This window comes from Bubalus kerabau, chromosome 4, assembly GCF_029407905.1.
Source record: "Bubalus kerabau isolate K-KA32 ecotype Philippines breed swamp buffalo chromosome 4, PCC_UOA_SB_1v2, whole genome shotgun sequence".
Lineage (NCBI taxonomy): Eukaryota > Metazoa > Chordata > Mammalia > Artiodactyla > Bovidae > Bubalus > Bubalus kerabau.
In genome coordinates this window covers 127,079,273-127,106,622 of record NC_073627.1, presented here as the reverse complement: position 1 = coordinate 127,106,622, position 27,350 = coordinate 127,079,273, and the positions used below count along the sequence as shown (strand labels likewise).

The following is a 27,350-nucleotide window of genomic DNA, read 5'->3' as shown; positions in this document are numbered from 1 at the left end:
TGAGAAAGTTCAATAGCCACAAGCTTGTGAAAAACACCTACCTGTAAAACTGAAGAATCAAGAAAGAAACAGAGAGGTTTGTCTGCTTCATTTCTTCTTTAAAATGACCACCTGGCTTTAGCCATCATCTGGAATGTACTTTAGGCTCAAAAGGAACAAACATACACCTTCAGTGATTTGCCAAGTGTATCAAGGTAACTGCCTTGCTTTGTTTTCCAGAAGTGTTTGCTAAATTTTTAAAACTCTGATTTTATTACATTACAAAGCCATCAGTACTTTTTTGCAGTTTGTAGAGCCCTCAGATTAAAGCCAAAGGAAATCAAACCAAACAAAACATAATGACTTGAGGAGTGGCCAAGAAGATGGAGCAGGAAGACCTGGTGTTCACCTCTCCCAGAGGCACACCAAAATTGCAATTATTTACAGACAAAGTAATGCTCAAAATTCTCCAAGCCAGGCTTCAGCAATACGTGAACCGTGAACTTCCTAATGTTCAAGCTGGTTTTAGAAAAGGTAGAGGAACCAGAGATCAAATTGCCAACATCCGCTGGATCATGGAGAAAGCAAGAGAGTTCCAGAAAAACATCTATTTCTGCTTTATTGACTATGCCAAAGCCTTTGACTGTGTGGATCACAACAAACTGTGGAAAATTCTGAAAGAGATGGGAATACCAGACCACCTGACCTGCCTCTTGAGAAATCTGTATGCAGGTCAGGAAGCAACAGTTAGAATTGGACATGGAACAACAGACTGGTTCCAAATAGGAAAAGGAGTACGTCAAGGCTGTATATTGTCACCCTGCTTATTTAACTTATATGCAGAGTTCATCATGAGAAACGCTGGACTGGAAGAAGCACAAGCTGGAATCAAGATTGCCGGAAGAAATACCAATAACCTCAGATATGCAGATGACACCACCCTTATGGCAGAAAGTGAAGAGGAACTAAAAAGCCTCTTGATGAAAGTGAAAGAGGAGAGTGAAAAAGTTGGCTTAAAGCTCAACATTCAGAAAACAAAGATCATGGCATCCAGTCCCATCACTTCATGGGAAATAGATGGGGAAACAGTGGAAACAGTGTCAGACTTTTTTTTTGGGCTCCAAAATCACTGCAGATGGTGATTTTAGCCATGAAATTAAAAGACACTTACTCCTTGGAAGGAAGGTTATGACCAACCTAGATAGCATATTCAAAAGCAGAGAGATTACTTTGCCAACAAAGGTCCGTCTAGTCAAGGCTATGGTTTTTCCTGTGGTCATGTATGGATGTGAGAGTTGGACTGTGAAGAAGGCTGAGTGCCGAAGAATTGATGCTTTTGAACTGTGATGTTGGAGAAGACTCTTGTGAGTCCCTTGGACTGCAAGGAGATCCAACCAGTCCATTCTGAAGGAGATCAGCCCTGGGATTTCTTTGGAAGGAATGATGCTGAAGCTGCAACTCTAGTACTTTAGCCATCTCATGCGAAGAGCTGACTCATTAGAAAAGACTCTGATGCTGGGAGGGATTGGGGGCAGGAGGAGAAGGGCACACCAGAGGATGAGATGGCTGGATGGCATCACTGACTCGATGGACTTGAGTCTGAGTGAACTCTGGGAGTTGGTGATGGACAGGGAGGCCTGGTGTGCTGTGATTCATGGGGTCGCAAAGAGTCGGACACGACTGAGCGACTGAAGTGAACTGAACAGACAAATTATCCATAAGAGCACCCTGCCGCTGCTGCTAAATCACTTCAGTCGTGTCCGACTCTGTGCGACCCCATAGACGGAAGCCAACCAGGCTCCCCCGTCCCTGGGATTCTCCAGGCAAGAACACTGGAGTGGGTTGCCATTTCCCTCTCCAATGCATGAAAGTGAAAAGTGAAAAGGAAGTCGCTCAGTCGTGTCCGACTCTTAGCAACCCCATGGACTGCAGCCTACCAGGCTCCTCCATCCATGGGATTTTCCAGGTAAGAGTACTGGAGTGGGGTGCCATTGCCTTCTCCAAAGAGCACCCTGAGGACTAACAAAAAAGGTCTTCTAAAAGCTAAAGTTACAAAGAAGGAACCACAGTGAGAAGGGGAGGAGGGGCAGAGATGCGGTTAGTCAAGACTCATGTCCCCCAGGTAAGTGATGCACAACTGGGAGGATAATTACAGTTGCAGAGGTTCTCCCCCAAAATCAGGGGGTCCAAGCCCTGCATTGGGCTTCCCATCCCAGGGATCCTGTAATGCGGAGACCAGCCCCCAGAACATTTAACTTTGAAGGCCAGTGGCACTTTCTTTAGGGAGACCCAGAGAGTTATGGGAAATAGAGACTCCACTCTTAAAGGGCACACACAAAATCTCACATGCTCCAAGATGCATGGCAGAAGCAGTCATTGGAAAGGAGCCTGGAGCAAACCCACTTGCTCATCTTGGAGAGCCTCTTGTAGAGGCAGGAGGCAACTGAAACTCACCCTGGGGACATAGATGCAGCCATTTCAGGGAGGTCAACCTACCAGGATGGCACTGGCACTGGCAAGCACCGCTTTAGAGTATTCCCTGTAGCTTATTAGTGCTGGAAACTACTTGCCCACCAGCCAGTCAGCACCAGTCCAGGGATGCCCGAGGCCAGGTGCCCCAGATGGGCAGGGTCTTGACCTCACCCCCTAGCAGAAAGGACTCCTTGAGGCCCCAGCCTTGCACCAGGACACACCCTCACCTACCAGATGGCCCAGGACCCAGCCCCACCCACCTAGTGTGTCTACATCAGCTACAGAACCTTCAGCCCCTCAGTCAGAGATCCCAGGACACAGCTCCACCTGTGGGTTGACACTAGTCTTGGAAAGAGGCCTCACCCACCACTGGTAGACACCAGCTCCGTGAACACCAAGACCCCGCAGCCAGCTGTGTCAGGACCTGGTGCACTAACCAGCAGACTAACACCAACTTCAGGAGCAGCAGGACCTGGCCTCATCCACTAGTGGATGGGCGCCAGCCCTGGAAGCCCTGGGCCCAAGCCCCACATACCGATGGGCTGACCCACGCTGGGGTCACACGGACCACTGCCAGCCATGTCAAGACCAGGCCCATCTGTTAGCAGGCCAGCACCACTTCAGGGTAGATTAAAGACTTAAACGTAAGACCTGAAACCATAAACTCTGGAAAGAAAATAGGCACTACACTCTTTGACACTGGCTTTAGCAATTTTTTTTTGGATGTATCTCCTCAGGCAAGGGCAACAAAAGCCAAAATAAACAAGTGCCACTACATCAAACTATAAAGTTTCGCACAGTGAAGGAAACTATCAACAAAATTAAAAGGCTGCCTACTGAAAGGGAGAACATATTTTCAAGTGATACACGCAATAAGCAATTAATGCCCCAAACACATAACGAACTCATACAGCTCAACATCAAAAGACAATTTTTAAATGGCAAGAGATCCTAAATGGACATTTTTCCAAAGAAGACATACAGATGGCCAACAGGCATGTGAAAAGATGCTGAATGTCACCAATCATCAAGGAAATTAAAATCAAACCACAATAAAATATCACCTCACATCTGTCAAAATGGTTAGCATGTGCTGTCAAAAAGATAATAAATAACAGCTGTTGGTGAGGACTTGGAGAAAAAAGAAACTTTGTGTATTGTTGGTGAGAATATAAACTGGCATAGCCACTATAGAAAACGGTAAGGAGGTTTCTCAAAAAATTAAAAATAAAACTACCATACCATCCAGAAATTCTACTTCTAGGTATTTATCCGCAGAAAATGAAAATACTAAGTATTAGAAAAGATAATGCTCCCCTATAGCAGAGACCCAGAAATCCAGAACGGTCATATTTACCCATAGAAAAGTGATCTTAAAAACCCAAGAGAAAATGCTTCCTACAGCTTCTTGCTGCAACTTCATCTCAAGAGAACATAGGAGAAAATCCTAAAAAGGGATAATTTAGGGTTAAATGATTCTATGAACACAGAACTATTCAACTATATATGAAACTATAAAATTCTCAATATTGGTCAAAAAAACCACAAAATCTATGAGTGGCTTAATAAGTGTATAAATTGTCAAAATTATATTTCCTATTACTACAAGTATTTATATTTCTAGTTACATTTTCCCCAGCTATCATCTTAAGCATTAAGTATTTCAGAAACATATTGTGCTTACAATATAAACACAAAAAGTGCACATATCTTAAGTGTACAATATGAAATTTTACAAACTAAACACATCCATGTAATAAGCCACCAGATAAAAACTGAACATTAACACTGTTTTGATATTAATTTTTATTCAAGAAAAGAAAACTCCTGTTCTGGATAGGGTCTTCTCTAGCACAATTCGAAAGCATCAGTTCTTCAGTGTTCAGCCTTCTTTATGGTCCAACTCTCACATCCATACATGACTACTGGAAAAAACATAGCTTTGACTATGCAGACCTTTCTTGGCAAAGTGATATCTCTGCTTTTTAATATGCTGTCTAGGTTTGTCATATCTTTCTTTCCAAGGAACAAGCATCTTTTACTTTCAAGGCTGCAGTCACCATCCACAGTGATTTTGGAGCCCAAGAAAGTCAGGTCTGTCACTGTTTCCATTTTCCTCCCATCTTTTTGCCATGAAGTGATAGGACTGGATGCAACAATGATCTTTCTTAGTTTTTGAACGTTGAGTTTTAAACATCAAGAGGCCCTTCAGTTCCTCTTCCGCTTTCTGCCATTAGGATGGTACTACTTGCATATTATCTACTACTATCTGCATATCTGAGGTTCTTGATATTTCTCCCAGCAATCTTAATTCCAGCTTGAGCTTCATCCAGCCCATCATTTCTCATGATGTACTCTACATATGTTAAATAAACAGGGTGACAATATACAACCCTGATGTACTCCTTTCCCAACTTTGAACCAGTCTGTTTTTCCATGTCTGGTTCTAACTTGCTTCTTGATCTGCATACAGGTTTCTCAGGAGACAGATAAGGTGGTCTGATATTCCCATCTCTTGAAGAATTTTCCACAGTTTGTTGTGATCCACACAGTCAAGGGCTTTAGCGTAGTCAATGAAGCAGAAGTAGATGTTTTTCTGGAATTCCTTTCTTTCTTTAATGATCCAACAAATGTTGGCAATTTGATCTCTGGTTCCTCTGCCTTTTCTAAATCCAGTTTGTACAACTGGTAGTTCTCAGTTCATGTGCTGTCAAAGCCTAGCTTGAAGGATTTAAGCATTACCTTGCTAGCATGTGAAATAAGCGCAGTTGTGCAGTGGTTTGAACATTCTTTGGCATTGCCCTTATTTGGGACTGGAATAAAAACTGACCTTTTCCAATCCTGTGCCCACTGCGGAGTTTTCCAAATTTGCTGGCATATTGACTGCAGCACTTTAATAACATCATCTTTTAGGATCTGAAATAGCTCAGCTGGAATTCCATCTCCTCCACTAGCTTTGTTCGTATTAATGCCTCCTAAGGCGAAGCCTGGTGGGCTGCCATGTATAGGGTCGCGCAGAGTCGGACACGACTGAAGTGACTTAGCAGCAGCAGCAAGGCCCACTTGATTTCATACTCCAGGATATCTGGCTCTAGGTGAGTGATCACACTATCATGGTTATCCCGGTCATTAAGACCTTTTCATGCAGCTCTTCTGTGTATTTTTGCCACCTCTTCTTAATCTCTTCTGCTTCTGTTAGGTCTTTGCCTTCTGTTAGGTTGTTGTTGTTTAGTCGCTAAGTTCTGTTCAACTCTTTTTTGACCCCCATGGATTGTAGCCCGCCAGGGTCCTCTGTCCATGGAATTTCCCAGGCAAGAATAATGGAGAGGGTTGCCTTTTCCTTCTCCAGGGGATCTTCCCAACCCAGGGATCGAACCGATGTCTCGTGCATTGGCAGGCGGATTCTTTACCACTGAGCCCCACCAGGGAAGTCTGAAGGAAGCCTCTAGAAATTGGAAAAGGCAAAGATACAGATTCTTCCCTGCAGCCTAAGGAAGACAAAGCTACTGATACTTTTTTTTTTAATTGAGATATATTTGACATATAACTTTACATTAGGTTCAGGTGTAAAACACAAGGATCTTGTGAAATGATCACCATGATAAAGCTAGTTAACACTGATCACGACACATAGTTATAAATTTTTTTCTTGTGATGATGATATCTATCCTGCTTCTTTTATTTTAGCCTCTCAAAAACCTGTTTTAGACTTCGAACCTCCAGATTGGAAGATAATATATTTTTAAGCTACTAAGTTTTGTGTAATTTGTTATAGCAGCAGTAGAGTTCATCTAGAGTCCAGTGAATCTGTGTGTTCAGATTCATATATCTTTTGTATATATAATTTATTTTTGGCTGTGCTAGGTCTTCATTGCTATGCAGGCTTTTCTCCAGTTGCAGGGAGTGGGGGCTTCTCATTGTGGTAGTTTCTCTCGTGGAGCATGGGATCTAGGTGCACATGAGTTTCAGTATTTGCGACTCCCGGGCTCTAGAGCACAAGCTCAATAATTGTGGTACTTGGGCTTAGCTGCTCCTTGGCATGTAAGATCTTCTTGGATCAGGGATCGAACTTGTGTATCCTGCATTGGCAGGCAGGTTCTTTACCACTGAGCCACCAGGGAAGCCCTAGATTCATATATCTTATTGCCTTTATAATAGCTTCATGTGGCTGTCTCGTAGGCATCTCAAATCTAACACATCACAAATTACACCTTTACTTTTAAATCCCTAAACCTGACTACTCCCCCAGCTTTTCATCTTGGTAAATGGCACCAATCGCCCAATTACTAATACCAGACATCTGGAAGTCAACCTTCATTTTCTCTGTCATCCTTGCATGTGTACTAAGTCACTTCAGTCATGTCCAACTCTTTGTGACCCTATGGACTGTTGCTCGCCAGGCTCCTCTGTCCATGGAATTCTTCAGGCAAGAATACTGGAGTGGGTTGCCATGCCCTTCTTCAGGGGATCTTCCCAGGGATCGAACCATGTCTCTTACGTCTCCTACGTTGGCAGGCAGGTTCTTTACCACTGAGCCACCTGGGAAGCCCCATCCTTTCATACCTAATTCATAATTAAGTTTCATCAATTCTACTTCCAAACTAAATATCATATCCAACCACTTCAATCGAGTTTCACTGCCACCATTTTTTTTACCATCAATTTTCTTTTCTTTAATATGGAATGTGTGTATATACTACACAATACAAAAGATATTATAAAAATAAATTCAGTGAAAAGTCTATCTCTTCCCAGCTCTGCCAAATGCAATTAGTGGTATGGGTTTTGTGTGTATGTGTGTGTGTGTGTATCCTTTCAGAGATTTTTTTTTCACTACCACCATTCTCAACTTTCAACCAGTCCATTCTCCACAGAATAGCAAAAGTGATATTTAAAAAAGAAATCTGCTGGTACTTCCTTGCAGGAAGGAAATCCCCTAATATCTGTCCTTTTGTGGCTGATGTGACCTCTTGGTGACAACAAGCTAGCTGCAGGGGGACTAACGGTTCACAAATATTCTGTAAATTAGAGCATCATTAACTGAAATAAATTAAGTGCCAAAGTTTATTGGGCTTGAAATTCACTTTAGCAATAACTGACAATGAATCATTAAGCTGTTTAGTTTCACTTGCGGTAAATTATTTACTAGCTGTAAAAAATATTTTAATATACTGTATCACCAACTCAAAGTTTGTCAGTGGTGACTAAGGAGTTTGAAACAATCATTAGAAAGTGTTCATCAGGAGCTGTGTGAGCCCTTTCCCGCCACTTTCTCTGCCACCTCTGTGTTCCTCTCTGTAAGTCTCTGGGGCAGGACGGCCTGGGGGTTCCGCGCATCACAAGGATCAGCAGGTCTCCGCTTTGCCCCGGTCATCAGCATCCACAGATCCTTCTAGTAGACGCGGTTCTGGAAGGGCACAGCTTCACTCGGGAGACGGCTCTGGGTGGACCGCCACACGACCGTATTTTGGTCCTGCCTGTGAAATGACTGCGTGAGAAGGCCTGAGACATTGCCTCTAGGGCTCAAGACCAAAACAACTACCCGTGAGGCGCTCGGGTTCCGAACTTTCACTTGACAGGTGGAGAAGCTGTCCAGGGGCGGGAACACAGACTGAGAACAAGAGCTGTCGCCTGGGGGCTACGCCACGTCCACGGAAGGCGCCGCCCCGGCCCGTCCTCCTCGCTCAGCCAATCGCAGAATTCCTCGCCGCTGACGTAGGGCGCGTCGGCCGATTTGGCGCTCGGGTGGGCGTGCAGGGCGCGCGCGGTGCGCCAGGAGCGGGTCGAGGCGAGTCATCGCTCGCGGTGCAGAGTGGCGGAAGCCGAAGCGGCGGTCTCGCGCCGGCCTGCGTTCCGGCTCGGCCCTCAGTTCTCACCCGCGAGGTCTGGCGGCGGCGACGCGGGAGAAACAGCGGACCCGCTACTGGTGAGACCTGCGTGCCCGCCAGGGACTCGGGGGAGGGGGACGCGGGCTCGGGGAACGTCACCTGTCGGGCCCCAGGGCCTTCCTCTTTCGGCCTCCACCCGGAGGCCTCAGATCCCCGGCCGGCGGCTCCGCACCTCATCACGCCGCAGGTCCGCCCCCGGCCCGGGCCTCGCTATCTCCCGTGGGCCTGCACGCCAGGGTCGCTCCTTAGTCCAGTTGTGGGCTCAGCTGTTGGCTGGTGCAGCAGTTTTGAGTACGGACCCCGGGTGAGTAACCCCTGAGTGGGGCTCGGGGTCTCAAAGGAAGGCCGGCTGCACTGTGTTCCTCCGGCTATCCTGAAAGACAGCGAGCAGCTGCTCACGGAGATGTGCAGGAGAAGGCAGGGAGCTCCGTGAAGATGAGTGGCCCTGGGATGTAAAGTGTCGGACGAAAGATGATCTTGAAGGTCTGTGCCTAACCCTGACTGTACTCTGAGTCTGAGCTTCCTTGGAAGCTTGATATGCATTTATTTCACTATCCCCACCCCCCACCGCGCGCCCCAGCACACTTGTAAAATTGTTAGAGCACGAAAGTTTTTTTTTTTTTTTTTTTTAATCCTGATGGAGAAGAGGCGTAGGGTACAGCTTGGCATTTAGAGAGAACTGTTCGAGTCGACTGTGAAAGCTCTGGAAGGAGTCACACCCGAGTATAGCTCAAGATAGTTCTGAATTTCAGACCACTTCAAGATAGACCTCTCCTGATTCTTGTGAGCCTCATCCGGTCTGCACTGAGGGAAGAGAGGGACTCATCATACGTGCCCTTGACTCACGCGGTGCCTGGCAGGAAGGTTCTCATGAGTGCTTATGAAATGGACAGGCAAACACTGGATATGAGGACTATCTTGAACGCTGATTTGGTGTTTGGCTTTGGCAGTTATTAGCTATGATTTGGGGCAGGTAAATTGGTTTTCACTGAGATATGTCCATTTGTAAAACAGGGCTAATAAGATAGGGCTGTGAGGATGAAGTGAGTTAATGCTTGTAAAGTTCTTAACATGTGCTTGGCAATTGTTTATTTTGATGGTTTCCTCTACTCAGAAGGGCTTCCCTTGTGGCTCAGCTGGTAAAGAATCTGCCTGCAATGTGGGAGATCTGAGTTCGATCCCTGGGTTGGGAAGATCGCCTGGAGAAGGGAAAGGCTACCCACTCCAGGATTACTGGCCTGGAGAATTCCATGGACTATAGTCCATGGGGTCATAAAGTTACTCAACTGAGCAACTTTCACTTCACTTCTGCTCAGAAACTGCTTGAGCCAAGTATCTTTTTCGATAGTTGAATGGGACCACAGTATTTATTTTCCTGGAAAGGGTCACTCACCTTTTTGTCAGTATTTATAATAGTCTTGAGAGAATGTAGGTTTCTCAGATTGCCAGTGAGTTTGAGGTGAAGGCTTATTTTCATACCAGTATCTATGTTTTAGTAGCTCTGGTAACTGTCATGGAATTGAGTGAAATGAATGTAAATATCCAGTCCATCTGCTTTCTGAGCTTTAGGTTTTAAGGACTGTGGACAGTGCATCTTCGTTGTTCATTTAAAAGATTTCTCGTTTTCCATACAATATTTTATATATGCTGAAAAGGACAGAAGACAACATGACACCCTCCACCAATCCTCAAGATTTAACACATATTAATATGTTACCATGTTTGTTTCAGATCTCTACTTAAACGATTTTTAAAAAAATGTTTACATAGACAACAGAAACCCTCTAAGCCCTCTTTTCCTTTCCCTTCCCTCCTCCTTCAGAGGTAACTACTTTCTTGAGTTGCTGTGTAAGTTTACTATAGATCAGTAAACAACATATAGTAATGTTTTACATATTTTTAGATGGTGCCCTATTGTATCTTTTTAGGATATACTGTTGTCATCTAACATTATATTTTAGATGTTTATTAATATTGACACATTTCAATGTAGTCCATTTGTTTTCATTACTCTCTGAGAGTCCACTGTGTAAATAAAAAAGTTTTATCTTGTTTTACATTGCACTTTATGCAACTTAAAAACTCCTGGTATAGTTTAAGTCCATTATGTCACATTTATTCATTTCATACTGGTCATGGAGCCTCTGATCACAGTTCTTGGTGTAAAAATGGATCCTTAGACATGACATTTTATCCAGAACAAATAATAATTATACTGGGCAGTGAAAGAAAATTTGTTACTTTTGTTCCTAGTGCTTCTGTTGGGAAAGTGATCTATTAATGTGGGTTGGTGACATGTACCAGATTCTAAGTTCCTAAAAACCAGAGGTGAGATCTTCCTCAGCTCCACATCTCTGCTTTCTGTTGCTCTGCACAGAGTCAGTTCTCAATAAATGTTTGTGACACTTTTACTTTCAGGGCTCTCATAACCCTACATATATTTGAAAAGTTGATGGCCAGCAATTTTCAAAATTGCACTGTAAAAAATATAATTTTATTTATTTATTTTGGCTGTGCTGGATCTCCATTGCTGTGCAGGCTTTTCTCTAGGTGTGGAGAGTGGGGGCTACTGTCCACTTGGGGTGTGCAGGCTTCTCATTGTGGTGGCTTCTCTTCTTATGGAGCACTGGCTCTGTGGGATGTGGGCTTCAGTATTTGTGGCATGTGGGCTCCATAGTTGCGGTTCCCAGGCTCTGGAGCACTGGTTCCATAGTTGTGGTCCATAGGCTTAGTTGCTCTGCAGCATGTGGGATCTTCCCAGACCAGGGATCAAACACTCATCTCCTGCATGATCAGGCAGATCCTTTATCATTGAGCCACAGGGAAGCCCAGACTTGCACTTTTAGATTTTGTATCTCTGACCTGCCTCTTGAGAAACCTATATGCAGGTCAGGAAGCAACAGTTAGAACTGGACATGGAACAACAGACTGGTTCCAAATAGGAAAAGGAGTATGTCAAGGCTGTATATTGTCACCCTGCTTATTTAACTTATACAGAGCACATCATGAGAAACGCTGGGCTGGAAGAAGCACAAGCTGGAATCAAGACTGATGGGAGAAATATCAATACCTCAGATATACATATGACACCACCCTTATGGCAGAAAGTAAAGGGGAACTAAATAGCCTCTTGATGAAAGTGAAAGAAGAGACTGAAAAAGTAGGCTTAAAGCTCAACATTCAGAAAACTAAGATCATGGCATCTGGTCCCATCACTTCATGGGAAATAGATGAGGAAACAGTGGAAACAGTGTCAGACTTTATTTTGGGGGGCTCCAAAATCACTGTAGATGCTAATTGCAGCCATGAAATTAAAAGACGCTTACTCCTTGGAAGGAAAGTTATGACCAACCTAGATAGCATATTCAAAAGCAGAGACATTACTTTGCCAACAAAGGTCCATCTAGTCAAGGCTATGGTTTTTCCAGTAGTCATGTATGGATGTGAGAGTTGGACTGTGAAGAAAGCTGAGTGCCAAAGAATTAATGCTTTTGAACTGTGGTGTTGGGGAAGACTCTTGAGAATCCCTTGGACTGCAAGGAGATCCAACCATTCCATTCTAAAGGAGATCAGTCCTGGGTGTTCTTTGGAAGGACTGATGATAAAGCTGAAATTCCAATACTTTGGCCACCTCATGCGAAGAGTTGACTCATTGGAAAAGACTCTGATGCTGGGAGGGGTTGGGGGCAGGAAGAGAAGGGGATGACAGAGGATGAGATGGCTGGATGGCATCACCAACTTGATGGACGTGAGTTTGGGTGAACTCTGGGAGTTGGTGATGGACAGGGAGGCTTGGCGTGCTGTGATTCATGGGGTGGCAAAGAGTCGGACATGACTGAGCAACTGAACTGAACTGGACTGAATGCCTTTAAGGGCTTCCCTGGTGGCTCAGTGGTTAAAGAATCCCTTTGCCGATACAGGAGATGTGAGTTTGATCCCTGGGTCAGGAATATTCCCTGGAGAAGGAAATGGCAACCCACTCCAGTGTTCTTGCCTGGGAAATCCCGTGGACAGAGGAGCCTGTCGGCTGCAATCCATAGGAGTCACCAAAGAGTTGGACATGACTTAGTGACTAAAAAACTACAATAACAATGTCTTTAAAGTTTCCCATTTTACCACTTGATTCAGAAATGTAATTAAGAACAATTAAAAAGCAAGGTATGTGACAATTTGTAGAATATATTGCTAATTGCCTAATACACTCTCTGTATGTTTATAAAATATATTTGTATTTATATATGTGAAGAAATATATGTGTATTTTTTGTATATATAGTTTATCTGTAGGAGGATGGATAAGTGACTAGCAACTCTAAGCACCCAGGGAGAACTCCATGTCTGAGGACACAGATGAGAAGACTTTTAGAGCCTCTTGTGCCTTTTCAGTTTTAGACTCTGTGAATGTACTATCTAATCAAAAGTTAGTTAAATTAAAATTATTTTTTAAAAAGAATTCTCCCCTTAAAAAAAGGATTTTTACCATTTTTACATTTAAAAAAAAAGATTTAGCTTTTTTCTTTAAAAAACTTTTGGTCTTAGTAACATTATTGTATTTTTTTCATAGTTTGTGTAATATGGCTACTTTCACTTTTGGTAGAATAACCTTTGAATTATCTGATAAGCACTAAGCATTTTAGAATTGCCAGATAGAAAGTTTACTATTCTAAAATAAATATAAATTTACCAACCATTTGGTTGGTAAAAAAATCCATTTGCTTTGCCTCACCTAGCAAATTAAATATCATCAGCAATTTATTCAGCTCAAATTTAATGAGTGGAAGAAGATTTATGTACAAGAACACTTAGGCCAGCTGGTTTTGGAAAAATATCTTTGTCTCTTTGGTTAGGTAGTGCTTGTGGGAAAAGAAAATGTGAAGCTGTTAGTTGCTCAGTTGTGTCTGACTCTTTGTGACCCCACGGACTATAGCCCACCAGGCTCCTCTGTCCATGGGATTCTTCAGGCAAGAAAACTGGAGTGGGTAGCCATTCCCTTCTCCAGAGGATCTTCCCTGCTCAGGCACTGAAGCCTGGTCTCCTTCATTGTAGACAGATTCTTTACCGTCTGAGCCATAGCTAGTGCTTAGACCTTACAAATACAACTCTCTTGACAGAATGTTCATTACACTATCTTATAAATGCTTTCCATTGGGTGGAATTAGTTTTTACTGGAGATTATAAATTCTGAGTGGGCCTAATGATGGGCAGTTTGTGTTATTATAGAAGTTCCAGCATAAGAGAGATGAGGTATCAACAGCAGAAGGTTACTGGCAGTATTTCCACTGAGTTTGGGTCTACCTTGATTGAAAAGGCGGCTCCCCTTTTATTGGCACCCTTACTCAAGCTTCTCTGGATTCCTGATCACAAATTCTAAATGTTGATGCACTTCCTGAGACCTAAGCATTGAGATTAGTCCATGAAGTTAAACTTTACATTGATATAATGAAGTTTTAAAAACTCCATGAAACATAACTCTTACACCTTGTCCCTGGTTTTTACTTTTTGAACTGAGAGTACAGGATGGTGGGGGATAGGGGGGCAGAGGAGTTGAGCAGTAGTAGGTGGCTCAGTGGTAAAGAATCCACCTGCCAAGCAGGAGTCTCGGGTTTGATCCCTGGGTTGAGGTGATTGCCTGGAAAAGGAAATGGCAACCCCCTCCAATATTCTTGCAGGGGAAATCCCATGGACAGAGGAGCCTGGAGGGCTATAGTCCATGTGGTCACAAAGAGTTGCACATGACTTAGCAACTAAACAACAATATATGTGTATGGTAGGGCCACAGTGCTCAGAGGGAGGCAGCGATGAAAAGGGGTGGAGCAGGGAGGAACTGAGGTTTATGTGAAGGCTTTCCAGAAGAGGTGACACTCAGACTGATTTTAAAGGTTGCGGAAGAATCCAGGCAAGAGGGAAAGGAAGTTTTAGGCAGAGGAACGTGCATCTAAAAAGGCACAGAAATATGAAGACCCACTGGTTGAACTACATGCACTTCAGCATGGCTTTGGCTCAGAATAAGGGTAATTATAATGGTTGGAAGAGTGGACTAGGTCCAGATCTGCAATTTGGAATTTATCCATAGGTGGTATATGTTTAGCAATGTAATCAGGTTTACAAACTTGGAGAGATCACCCTGAAAGTTTGTGGGAGTCAGGGCAAGACCAGAGACAGGTAATCCACTTTGAGGGGCTTCCCAGATGGCCCTAGTGGTAAAGAACTCGCCTGCCAATGCAGGAGACACGAGAGACGCGGGTTTGATTCCCTGGGTCTGGAAGATGCCCTGGAGGAGGACATGGCAACCCACTCCAGTATTCTTGCCTGGAGAATCCCAGGGGCAGAGGAGCCTGGCAGACTACAGTCCATGGGGTCACAAAAGAGTCGGACACAACTTAGACTAAACAACAATCCACTTTGACAGCTGTTAGAATTGTTCTGACCTGAGATCAGGTATTGGACTAGGAGATGTCCTGGTGGGTGGGGATGGAGAGGAGATAGATTTGAAAGATATTCAGAAGGTAGAATTGACAGGGCTGAGGAAGTACAGGGTGAGGAACAGAGAAGACAAGGATGTCAAGGCATTTGGATGAATGGGAGTTCATAACGGAGTTAGAGAATAAGGAAGGAGGAACAGGTTTGGAAAAGAAAATGAGTTCCATCTGGGACAGTGACTTTGAGGTGCCTATGGGGAAGGAGATAGCTGGTAGGCATTTGGAGTTGTCAACTTTGTAGGCACTGGCTAGGGATGTGAATGAGGCCTTGAAGGTAGGGGGTTTTGTTTTGTCTTACTCATCTTTTCCTCAGCACTAATCACAGTGCTTTGTGTGTAGTGTGAGAGTGAGTAACTCATTTGTTACAGGATGTGCTCTTGAATTTTGGGGAAGTAATTTCCTCCCCCAAGGCTTGTCTTTCTCTTTCTGCAAGTGGGGAAGTTGAACTAAATCAGTGGCTCTCAACCAAACTTTTGCTTTAGTCTGGTATGTTGGGATTAATTGTGAGGAATGGCAAGTGATTTTTAATTAATAATAAAGAGCTGATGTTTGCTTGCCTTTTATTTTATTTTTTATTTTTTTTTAATTTTATTTTATTTTTAAACTTTACATAACTGTATTAGTTTTGCCAAATATCAAAATGAATCCGCCACAGGTATACATGTGTTCCCCATCCTGAACCCTCCTCCCTCCCCATTCCATCCCTCTGGGTCGTCCTAGTGCACCAGCCCCAAGCATCCAGTATCGTGCTTCGAACCTGGACTGGCAACTCGTTTCATACATGATATTTTACATGTTTCAATGCCATTCTCCCAAATCTTCCCACCCTCTCCCTCTCTCACAGAGTCCATAAGACTGTTCTATACATCAGTGTCTCTTTTGCTGTCTCGTACACAGGGTTATTGTTACCATCTTTCTAAATTCCATATATATGCGTTAGTATACTGTATTGGTGTTTTTCTTTCTGGCTTACTTCACTCTGTATAATAGGCTCCAGTTTCATCCACCTCATTAGAACTGATTCAAATGTATTCTTTTTAATGGCTGAATAATACTCCATTGTGTATATGTACCACAGCTTTCTTATCCATTCATCTGCTGATGGACATCTAGGTTGCTTCCATGTCCTGGCTATTATAAACAGTGCTGCGATGAACATTGGGGTACACGTGTCTCTTTCCCTTCTGGTTTCCTCAGTGTGTGTTTGCTTGCCTTTTAAATGAGAGATGATTTGTTACTCTTTCCAGACAAACCATACAAAATGGTCACAAGCTTTTGCTTAAAGGGAGAATTCTGCACTTGACAGCTAAGTCACAGTGTTATTAGTTTGTTTAATATTCCCATTTTGGTTCAAGCAAGCTTGTCCAGCTATAGCATCTAAATAAAGTTAGACTTGATTACAGACCATATTCTAAAGAACTGATTAGTTGCTTTTAACCAGTGCAATTAGATTACCATAAAAGGGGGGAAAGGAGCCCATATAATTAAAATAAAACTATCTCTGCCTCACCAAAAAAAAAAAAAGAGAGAGAGAGAAACAGTCACACCCTGCAACTAATCCTGACAACTACCTTCATTCACAGTGGTGGTGGTTCAGTCACCAAGTTGTGTTTGACTCTTCCGACCCCGTGGACTATAGTCCACCAGGCTCCTCTGTCCGTGGGATTTCCAGGCAGGAATGCTAGAGTGGGTTGCCATTTCCTTCTCCAGGAGCTTTATACTTAAACCATGATGGGGAAAATGAATAAAAGCAGAAAGAGGCTATTGCTTTTAAACGTTTCACCACAATCCAGATGATACTTCTAGCCTCTGCTTATGCTAATTTACAATAGTGAATGAGGACAAGACATAGATTTGCTAATGTGCATTTAATCAGCAAAGGACTGGCAGTGTCTGGGCTTTTATTCTGTAATGTTTCTAAGACTGTGTCCATTAAATGCAAACAAAAAAGGAAGAAGTCTTGGCAGAACAGTGGAAGTGATGCATACTTGATGATCAATGGATTTAAATATTATCTGTGGCATACAGCCTAGTCCATGCTTCAGCTGTTTCTATGGCTTGGGCTTCGTTGGTCTTCCACTACTCCGCTACATCATTTGTTAATGGATCATCTGGACTGGGAGCACTTAACAAAGACTGGATTGATAGCAGAACTGTGCACATCTGCAATGCTGGGGACTACTTGTCTTTCAAAATATCTAAACATTCTTCCCAACTTTTCTACATTCGGATGATAGATTCTGGTCATGAAACATACTTTGGGGGCTGCCATTGGGTGTTCTTTTGAAGGAATGGTTCAGGTTTAAAAGTCCCTCCCTTTATCACTATACTTAATGATGGTTAAAGATTTAAGACTGCAAAATTTTATGTTTATATCTTGGATCTATCATTCTGATTGTAAATAAACTTTGTCTCTGTAATGTCTTATTATTGAAGTACAGTTGAACAATAATATTAATTACTGTTGTACAGCAAAGTGATTCAGTTATACATACATATGTTCTTTTCATAGTCTCTTCCATTATGGTTTATCACAGGATATTAATTTTTATTTTTGCAACTTTAGGAACTCTATTTTCAGAACCTCTCAAAAAGAAAACAAATCATGGAGAAGAAAGAGAATAACCGGAAGCTTCGGGTTTGTGTTGCTACTTGCAACCGTGCTGATTATTCTAAACTTGCCCCCATCATGTTCGGCATTAAAATGGAACCTGAGTTCTTTGAACTTGACGTGGTGGTACTTGGCTCTCACCTGATAGATGACTATGGGTAAGATGAAAGCATTTTCTTATGGTATTCTTCATCGCAACATGGTGTACTACTGAGAACTTGGGTCCTGGAGCCATGTGGACCCAGCTTCAAACGCCAGTTCTACCACTTAGTTTTTAGGTGGCCTTGGAGGAGTTGCCTAGCACTTCTGAGCTTCAGGTTCCTCAGTTATAAAACGGAGTGGGAACTTGTATTGCAGGTTACTGTGAAGAATGGAGATAGTGACATAAAATGTCTATAGAGGGATGCTGCCTGCCTATTAGATGCTAGTAAATTATAGCCATTATTATTACTATTATTTGCTACTACATTCAGAAATGCCATTTATAAATGTATATTGTGTGACTGTAATGTGATTCTATATAATCTGTTTTGTGAGTTCTAATGCTAATCCTACATGAAAAAACTGTATAAAGTAGTAGATACTGAATAAGATTTTAAAAATCTAATCTATAAGATAAAGTAGAATTACCATTACCATTGATACTTATTTTGATGACATTAGGTTTGTTATTGATCACAGTCTAAATATGAAAGATGAAACTTGGGAAATATTTCAGGGAGCAGAAAGAATGTATATACCAAAGATGAACATTGATTTTGTTATGTGTTAATAATAAAGTGGCTTTAGTACACCCTTGTGGCATGAAAACATGAATGCAGCCTCTGAAGAGGTAAAAAATACAATATGAAAGAAGCTTGTGTTAAGGTAAAATTGTCTTTTTCAGACTGTCCTTTAACAATAAGATAATGACAGCAAAAACAAAAACCTGCTTCCAAAAACAAATTTGGCAATTTGCTATAAGAAAACACTTTTAAAGACTAGAGAAGAAACTTATGGATAGCTTAAAAGTTCATAGATTTTTAAAATGTGAAATGAATTTTGGCTATCTAAGAAAATCCGCTTGAGTGTTCTTACATTGTTGAACAGAAATTGGACAAAGTAGAAGAGAAATTTTAGTTACAAACTGAGGTAAAAATCTAAGTGTGTTATTTTATTTCTTTGAGAAAAGTTTGGCAGAAGACTGGTAGGGGAGAGGCTTTCAAAGAGATGGCGGTAGGTCTCTTACCTGCCTGCCACAGTAATTAAGGGGGAAGGTAGTGTTTGTCAGGTGAGACTGTCAAAATGGAAACTTGACTGGTACTGGAAATATTTGTCTGTAGTGCATTCTCGCACAAGAAACTGGTTGCTCATGGGGAGAAGCACTGGATGACTGGAAAACAAAAGTGAGAAGTAGCCTTTTCACTTATAACCTTTTGTATATTGAGTTTTAAACCATGTGATTATACTATTTAAGAAGACATTAGGGCTTCCCTGGTGGCCAAGTGGTAAAGAATTCACCTGCCACTGCAGGAGATGTGGGTTTGATCCCTGGTCAGGGAAGATCCCACATGCCGTGGAGCAGCTAAGCCTTTGTGCCACAACTCTTGAGCCTGTGCTTAGAGCCAGGGAACTGCAACTACTGAAGCCCAAGTGCCCTAGAGCCCACGCTCCACAACAGGAGAAGCCACCACAGTGAGAGAAGCCTGAGCACTGCAGCTAGAGGAAAGCCCACGCAGCAACGAAGACCCAGCACACCAAAAAATAATACATAAATAAAAACTATAGGGAAAAAAGAAGACTTTAAATCAACAGAAGCAGTTAGCTACCTTTCTACCTCAACTAGTTGAATTTTTTAAAAAAACATCATTTTTATACTCTTAAGAATTGGGCAAAAAAATTCAAATGAATAACAGACTCCTTAGGAATTCATTGGTTCATTTATTCAGCACTTTTTTTTTTCAGATTGGTGTTATAGGCTTTTTTTGTTTTTTGAAGTATAGTTGATTACAATGTTGTGCTAATTTCTGCTATATAGCAAAGTGACTCAGTTATATGCACATATACATTCTTTTTTGTATTCTTTTCCATTATCCCAGGAAATTGGATATTGTTCCCTGTGCTATATATACAGTAGGATCTTGTTGTTTATCCATTCTAAATGTAATAGTTTGCATTTACTAACCCCAACCTTCCAGTCCATCCCTCTCCCTTCCCTGATTGCCCTGGCAACCACAAGTCTATTCTGGATGTCTGTGAGTCTGGTTTTTGTAGATAGGTTCATTTGTGCCATATTTCATTTCATTTATTAATTTGACCACACCATGTGGGCTTATGGGATCTTAGTTCCCTGACTAGGGATTGAATCCTGACCCTCAGCAGTGAAAGCACCAAGTTCTAACCACTGGACTGCTCAGAAATTCCCTGAATTACCTATTTCTTCTTGATTCAATTTTGGTGGGCTGTATGTTTTGTATGTTTCTAGAAATTTGCCCATTTCTTCTGAGTGTCAAATTTGTTGGCATATAATTAATTGTTCATAGTATTCTCTTAGGGGTTTTTGTATTTTGTGGTATTGAGATTTCTCCTTTTATATTTCTAATTTTTCAAAAATTTGAGTTCCTGTCTTTCTTTTTGGTGAGCCTGGCTAAAGGTTTGTCAGTTTTGTTTGCCCTTTCAAAGAATCAGCTCTTGGTTTTACTGATTTTTTTTTCTATTGTTTTTTTAAATCTCTATTTTATTTCCTCTCTGATAAATTTATATTTTATTTCCTTCATTCTGCTGACTTTAGGTTTTATTTCCTTCATTCTGCTGACTGGTAGGTTAGGTTGTTTATTTGAGCTTTTTCTTGTTTTTTTGAGGAAGACCTGTATTGCTATGAACTTTCCTCTAAGAACTACTTTTGCTGCATCCCACAGATTTTTGTATAGTTGTGTTTTCATTGTCATTTGTCTCAAGGTATTTTTAAATTGTTTTGATTTTTTCACTTACCCCCCCCCCCCGCCACCTTTTTGTAGTAGCATGTCGTTTAGTATCCATGAAATCATTTTTTCTCTTTTCTTATAATTGATTTCTAGTTTTGTGCTTTATTTCAAAGGGATTTTGATTATGGTTCCTGATTCAGATGGTTAGGTATGAACATTCTGTAGGTGGGACAGTCTCAGAATTAAAGCTGTGTTGCAATCTTAGAAGACATACCTGCCAGAGGTTTCCAAATTTGGTAAAAAAACAACCCCAGAAAAACCCAACATTGATGTACATATACAGAAAGGTCAACAACCCTTAATAGATAAATACAAAGAAAACTACATGTAGACATAGCATAGTCAGTTTGCCGAAGACAAGAAAATCTTGAAAGCAACAAGACCAAAAATTACATTTCTTACAGGGGAACTAATGATAAGAATAATTAACTCACTGACAGTGGAGGCCAGAAGACAGTGGAACATCTTTAATGTGCTCAGAAAAGGGGAAAAAACCTCTGCTAACACAGAGTTTTTTCATCCAGTGAAAATACCTTTTAAAAATAAAGCTGAAGTAAAGATATTTTCAAGAAAAGCTAAGCAAATTATCACCAGTAGGTATGTGCTGCTAAAAATGCTAAGGCAGATGCTTGAAACTGAAGAGAAATGATACCTGTTGGGAACTTAGATCTACAGGAAGGAGTAACTACAAATGGTAAAATACATGGGTATATATAAAAGAAAGAATGCCTTTAAAAAATAGATTTTAGTTTTTAGAATAGTGTTAAGTCCTGCGGCAAAACTGAGCAGGAGGTACAGAAGTTACCCATATACCTCTCTTCCTCTATACATGCATAACACCCCCCACTGTTGGCATCCCCTACCATACCTCATTGGTACATATTGTTCAAACGATGCACGTCCACTGACACATCATTATCACTCAAAGCCATGGTTTAATTGGTTCAACTTGGTGGTGTAAGTTCTGTGGGTTTGGACAAATGTATATTGATATGTATCTACCGTTATAGTATCACAGAGTCATTTCACTGTTCAGTTCAGTCAACTGGTCGTGTCCAACTCTTTGTGACCCCATGGACTGCAGCATGCCAGGCCTCCTTGTCCATCACCAGCTCCCAGAGTTTACTCAAACTCATATCCATTGAGTCAGTGATACCATCCAACCATCTCATCCTCTGTCATCCCCTTCTCCTGCTTTCAATCTTTCCCAGCATCAGGGTCTTTTCAAATGAGTCAGTTCTTTGCATCACCTAGCCAAAGTATTGGAGTTTCAGCTTCAGCATCCGTCCTTCCAGTATTCGAATATTCAGGACTGATTTCCTTTAGGATGGACTGGTTGGATCTCCTTGCAGTCCAAGGGACTCTCAAGTCTTCTCCAACACCACAGTTCAAAAGCATCAATTCTTCAGTGCTCATTTCACTGTTCACTGCCTCCCAAATCTTCTCCTCTACCCATTCATCCCTTCCTCTCCCCCCAACCTGTTTCCTGGCAGTAACTGATCTTTTTACCATTTCCATAGATTTTTTGCCTTTTCCAGAATGTCATATTGTTGGAATATCCTATATTATGTAGCCTCTTCTTTCATTTAGTAATATGCTTTTGAGTTTCTTTTATGTATTTTCATAGCTTGATAGTCATTTCTTTTCAGTGCTGAGTAATACTGCATTGTGTGGATGTATGATAGTTTATTTTTGCATTTTCTTACTGAAGGATATATTTTGATTGCTTCCAAGTATTGGCAATTATGAATAAAGCATATTTTTTTTTGGTAGATTTTTGTGTAATGTAAGTTTTCAGCTCCTTAAGTAGATCAAGGAACATGATTGCTCCTTGTAAAAAAGTATGTTTAGTTTTGCAAGAAACTGACAAACTATCTTCCAAAATGGCTGTATCATTTTGTATTCCCCCAACAGTAAATGAGAATTCCTGTTGCTCCATATCATTGCCAGAATTTAGTGTTGTTAGTGTTCTGGATTTTGTCCATTCTAATAGGTGTGTAGCAGTATCTCTTTTTAATTTTCATTTCCTTGATGACACATAATGTGGAGCATCTTTTCATATGCTTATTTGCCATCTTTGTATCATCTTTGGTTTAACCCATTTTTAAATTGGGTTGTTTATTGTTGAGTTTTAAGCTCAGGGGCCCAGCAAGAAATCCTAAGGGAAATTAGAAAATATTTTGACCTAAATAAATATTACAGTGTATCAAAATTTGTGGGTATAGGTTAATCAGGGCTTATGGGGAAATTTATCATTTTAAATATTAATACTTATGTGAAAAAAGAGGTTAGAGTCAAGGGTCCATTTCCACTTTAATAAACAAGAAAGAAAATGAAGCCCAAAGTAAGTAGAAGGGAGGACCAAGGGCCAATAGAGTCAAAATCAATGAAATGTAAAAGTAGACTAAACAATAAAGAAAGTTAATTGAGCTAAAAGTTATTTGTTTAAAATAATAAAATCAACAAGCTTCTGCAGAACAAGGAAGGGGTAACACAGAAATTACCAACATAGGATAACAAAGAGGATGTCACTACTGATCTCAGCCATTAAAAGAATAAAAGGAGGATATTAGGCCAGTAAATTGACAATCAATTTAGACGAAATGGACAAGCTTTTGAAAAATACAGCTTACAGTATTTTTTTCTACAGAAAAGATAGAAAATCTCAATAGCTTTATATTAAATTTCTTTATATTAAAGAAATTTGGTTCATTATCAAACCCTATAAAAATAACTTCCTACAGAGAGACCTTCACTTTTGAATCCTATCAAACATTTAAGATCCCATTAAATTCCTATGGGAATTCTCACAGGATTTTCTTTATGTACAATGTCATAGCTTTTGTAGGAAAATCAAAGAAATCTATAAAATGACTGCTAAGCCATCTATATGATGTATGTAAAAAATCCTTCATAATCTGAGAAAATATCATAGTATTATATGGGTTAAATAGATTATAAAATTGTACTATGATATATTCTCAACCATTTTAAAATATTATGGGAAAAATTATGTATAAAGTGGTTAGAAAGAGGGACTTCCCTGGTGGTGCAGTGGTTAAGACTCCATGCCTCCCATGTAGAGGGTGCAGGTTTGATTCCTGGTTAGGGAACCAAGATCCCACATGCCACATGGTGTGGCAACAAAAAAAAGAAAGACATCATGGTAATACTGATGGTGCTGAGTGGTAGGTTTATGCATGATAATTTGCTGTATTTTTCTAATTTTTAAGTAATGTTTTATATATTTCCAGAAAAAAAAATCAGATCTTTTAAAATCTAGTCATAACAAACAGGAAACTTTAAAGCATTGAGAATTGTTATTGCTGTTAAGCATGAAACAGCCTTGAAACTGCATTTTACAGCCAGTTTAAGCCTACATTTTCACCCCAGTCAGAATTATGCTGCATGAGTGGTACCATATGAAAAAAATTCAGGAGATAATTTTCATCATTCAGAAATTTATAATATAGTACCATATCAGGTATCCTGGTTCCATACTACTTTTTTAGGAGCATTTATAAGTAACATTTTTTTCTATTAAGTAGCATGATTTCTTTTAAAAAATTTATATATATTTTTCAGTTCAGTTCAGTCGCTCAGTTGTGTCTGACTCTTTGTGACACCGTGGACTGCAGCATGCTAGGCCTCCCTGTCCATCGCCAACTCATTTGAGTAAACTCATGTCTCATGAGTAGACTCATGAGTTTACTCATGTCCATTGAGTCGGTGATGCCATCCAACCATCTCATCCTCTGTTGTCCCCTTCTCCTCCTGCCCCCAATCTTTCCCAGCATCAGGGTCTTTTCTAATGAGTCTATTCTTCGCATCAGGTGGCCAAAGTATTGGAGCTTCAGCTTTAGCATCAGTCCTTCCAATGAATATTCAGGACTGATTTCCTTTAGGATTGACTGGTTTGATCTGCTTGCAGTCCAAGGGACTCTCAAGAGTCTTCTCCAACACCACAGTTCAAAAGCATCAATTCTTGGGTGCTCAGCTTTCTTTACAGTCCAACTCTCACATCCATACATGACTACTGGAAGAACCCATAGCCTTGACTAGACAGACCTTTGTTGGCATATAATATTTTTAAAAGGAAAGAAAAAGTCGTGATCACTGTAAAATTTAGTCTCTTTTTTCCTAATAAAAACATTCTCCCTCCAGGTGTTCACTGAAGCGGGGCACAGGTGAGACCTGCAAGGTGTGGGAGGTGTTGGTCTAGGTGGTGACTACAGGGGTGTTTGTGTAGAAAAAGTAATCAAGTGATCTGTATATTTATGGCCTATGCTTTTAATTTTTGTGTGTAAGTTATACTTCAGTTTATTTTAACAAGGAAATTTCGTGAAATATTTCTCCCTTCAGAGTTAATGTTTTATTAAAATAAATAGTTAAAATAGGGCTATGTTTTTATAGCCCTATATTTAAGAACATGCTCTCACATTTTTATTTCTCCCTGCTTTAGAAACACGTATCGCATGATTGAACAAGATGACTTTGACATTAACACCAGGTTACACACGATTGTCAGAGGGGAAGATGAGGCAGCCATGGTGGAGTCAGTAGGCCTGGCCCTTGTGAAGCTACCAGATGTCCTTAATCGCCTGAAACCTGATATCATGATTGTTCATGGAGACAGGTTTGATGCCCTGGCTCTGGCTACATCTGCTGCCTTGATGAACATCCGAATCCTTCACATTGAAGGGGGGGAAGTCAGTGGGACCATTGATGACTCTATCAGACACGCCATAACAAAACTGGCTCATTATCACGTGTGCTGCACCCGAAGTGCAGAGCAACACCTGATATCCATGTGTGAGGACCATGACCGCATCCTGCTGGCAGGCTGCCCTTCCTACGACAAGCTGCTCTCTGCCAAGAACAAAGACTACATGAGCATCATTCGGATGTGGTTAGGTATGTGTCAGACTTTATTCAGTCTAATGGTGCTTTTGTCCCAAAGTTTGGTTATGTTTCAGTCCTTTTGGTAACTGTTGTATATAGAAGGTACCATTAGCAGTCGGAAGGCTAAAATTTTATTCATAAATCTTGCCCTGTAGTATGACTTCACCTCTCTGAGACTCATCTTTTCTAAAAGATAGGCTTAATGGACTGAATTTTTGAAATCTATGCTATTTTTATATAACAGAATGCTTTTCATCTGTTAAATACAACGTTACAGGTGAATATTTAGTTGCAAGGACAGATCCTGACATATCAAAAAGGGAAAAAATGGAAGCTACAAATTGTATAATGTGATGCTATTTTTATAAAAAACAATAGCATAATAGAAAAGTTGGTAAGTACACCAAATCATTTATAATATTTACTTCTGATTAGTAGAATTATGGGTATCTTTTTTCCTTTGTTTTTTTAGCACAATGAAAAAAATTAATTTTAATGCCTTTCTTACAGGCTTGTTGAAATACTCAGATAATGTTGAAAGCAGTAAGCCATAAGTACTTATAAGGGATTATGATTATTGTTAAAAAGCAGAAGTCATAGTTCTACGATTAGAGTTTGTTAGCCCTGTAAATAAGCCTTAAGGAAGGCTGTTCATTTATCTTCAGATCAATGATCTAGATTCCTGGAAGTTACTTTTTGCTAATCAGAGGCAAAGAAAAAAGGTTTGCAAACAATGTCAGTTGGTTAATTTATAATGAGTGTACTATCTTGAGGCTAAATCAGAACTAATTGTCTGTTTAGGTATTTAGGACTCTCTGTGAAAAGGTAGATCAGTTGAATAATGATAATAAATTGATCTAGTGGTTGTATAATTTAAGATTTTAAATCCAGATCACATTAGAACAGGAATGAAATTGGATTTTTTTTTACTCTATAGTTTAGCCCATTCTGTGTATTTCTTACCCCTGGACAGATTCATAGCTGTAAGGGAACCTGTTGAGATAATGCTGATGTAACAGACTTCCGTCTCTCAGTCTCCCCTTTCTTTGTTTTTTAATTTTTTAAATATAAATTTATTTATTTTATTGGAGGCTAATTACTTTACAATATTGTATTGGTTTTGTGATGCATCAACATGAATCCGCCACGAGTGTACACATGTTTCCCATCCTGAACCCCCCCTCCCACCTCCCTCCCAATACCATCCCTCTGGGTCATCCCAGTGCACCAGCCCCGAACATCCTGTATCATGCATCGAGCCTGGACTGGCGATTTGTTTCACATGTGATAATACATGTTTCAATGCCATTCTCCCAAATCTTCCCACCCTCTCTGTCTCCCACAGAGTCCAAAAGACTGTTCTATACATCTGTGTTTCTTTTGCTATCTCTCATACAGGGTTATCATTACCATCTTTCTAAATTCCATATATATGCGTTAGTATACTGTATTGGTGTTTTTCTTTCTGGCTTACTTCACTCTGTATAATAGGCTCCAGTTTCATCCACCTCATTAGAACTGATTCAAATGTATTCTGTTTAATGGCTGAGTAATACTCCATTGTGTATATGTACCACAGCTTTCTTATCCATTCGTCTGCTGATGGACATCTAGGTTGCTTCCATGTCCTTGCTATTATATACAGTGCTGCGATGAACATTGGGGTACACGTGTCTCTTTCAATTCTGGTTTCCTCGGTGTGTATGCCCAGCAGTGGGATTGCTGGGTCGTATGGCAGTTCTATTTCCAGTTTTTTAAGGAATCTCCACACTGTTCTCCATAGTACCTGTACTAGTTTGCATTCCCACCAACAGTGTAAGAGGGTTCCCTTTTCTCTACACCCTCTCCAGCATTTATTGCCATTCTGACTGGCGTGAAATGGTACCTCATTGTGGTTTTGATTTGCATTTCTCTGATAATGAGTTCATGGATTGGAAGAATCACTATAGTGAAAATGAGTATACTACCCAAAGCAATCTGTAGATTCAATCCAATCCCTATCAAGCTACCATTGGTATTTTTCACAGAGCTAGAACAAATAATTTCACAATTTGTAT

General features: G+C 40.8%; 1 protein-coding gene across 3 annotated transcripts in view; it reads left to right on the top strand.

Annotated features, from left to right (window-relative positions):
- Positions 1–27,350, top strand: part of GNE (glucosamine (UDP-N-acetyl)-2-epimerase/N-acetylmannosamine kinase) — a 69,758-nt gene that overhangs the window by 19,166 nt on the left and 23,242 nt on the right. For all 3 annotated transcript variants that reach the window (XM_055578528.1, XM_055578529.1, XM_055578530.1), the window contains 2 exons: positions 17,384–17,586; positions 24,854–25,305. In XM_055578528.1, coding sequence (XP_055434503.1) covers positions 17,384–17,586; positions 24,854–25,305 — 655 coding nt within the window. The remainder of the gene's footprint in view (positions 1–17,383; positions 17,587–24,853; positions 25,306–27,350) is intronic.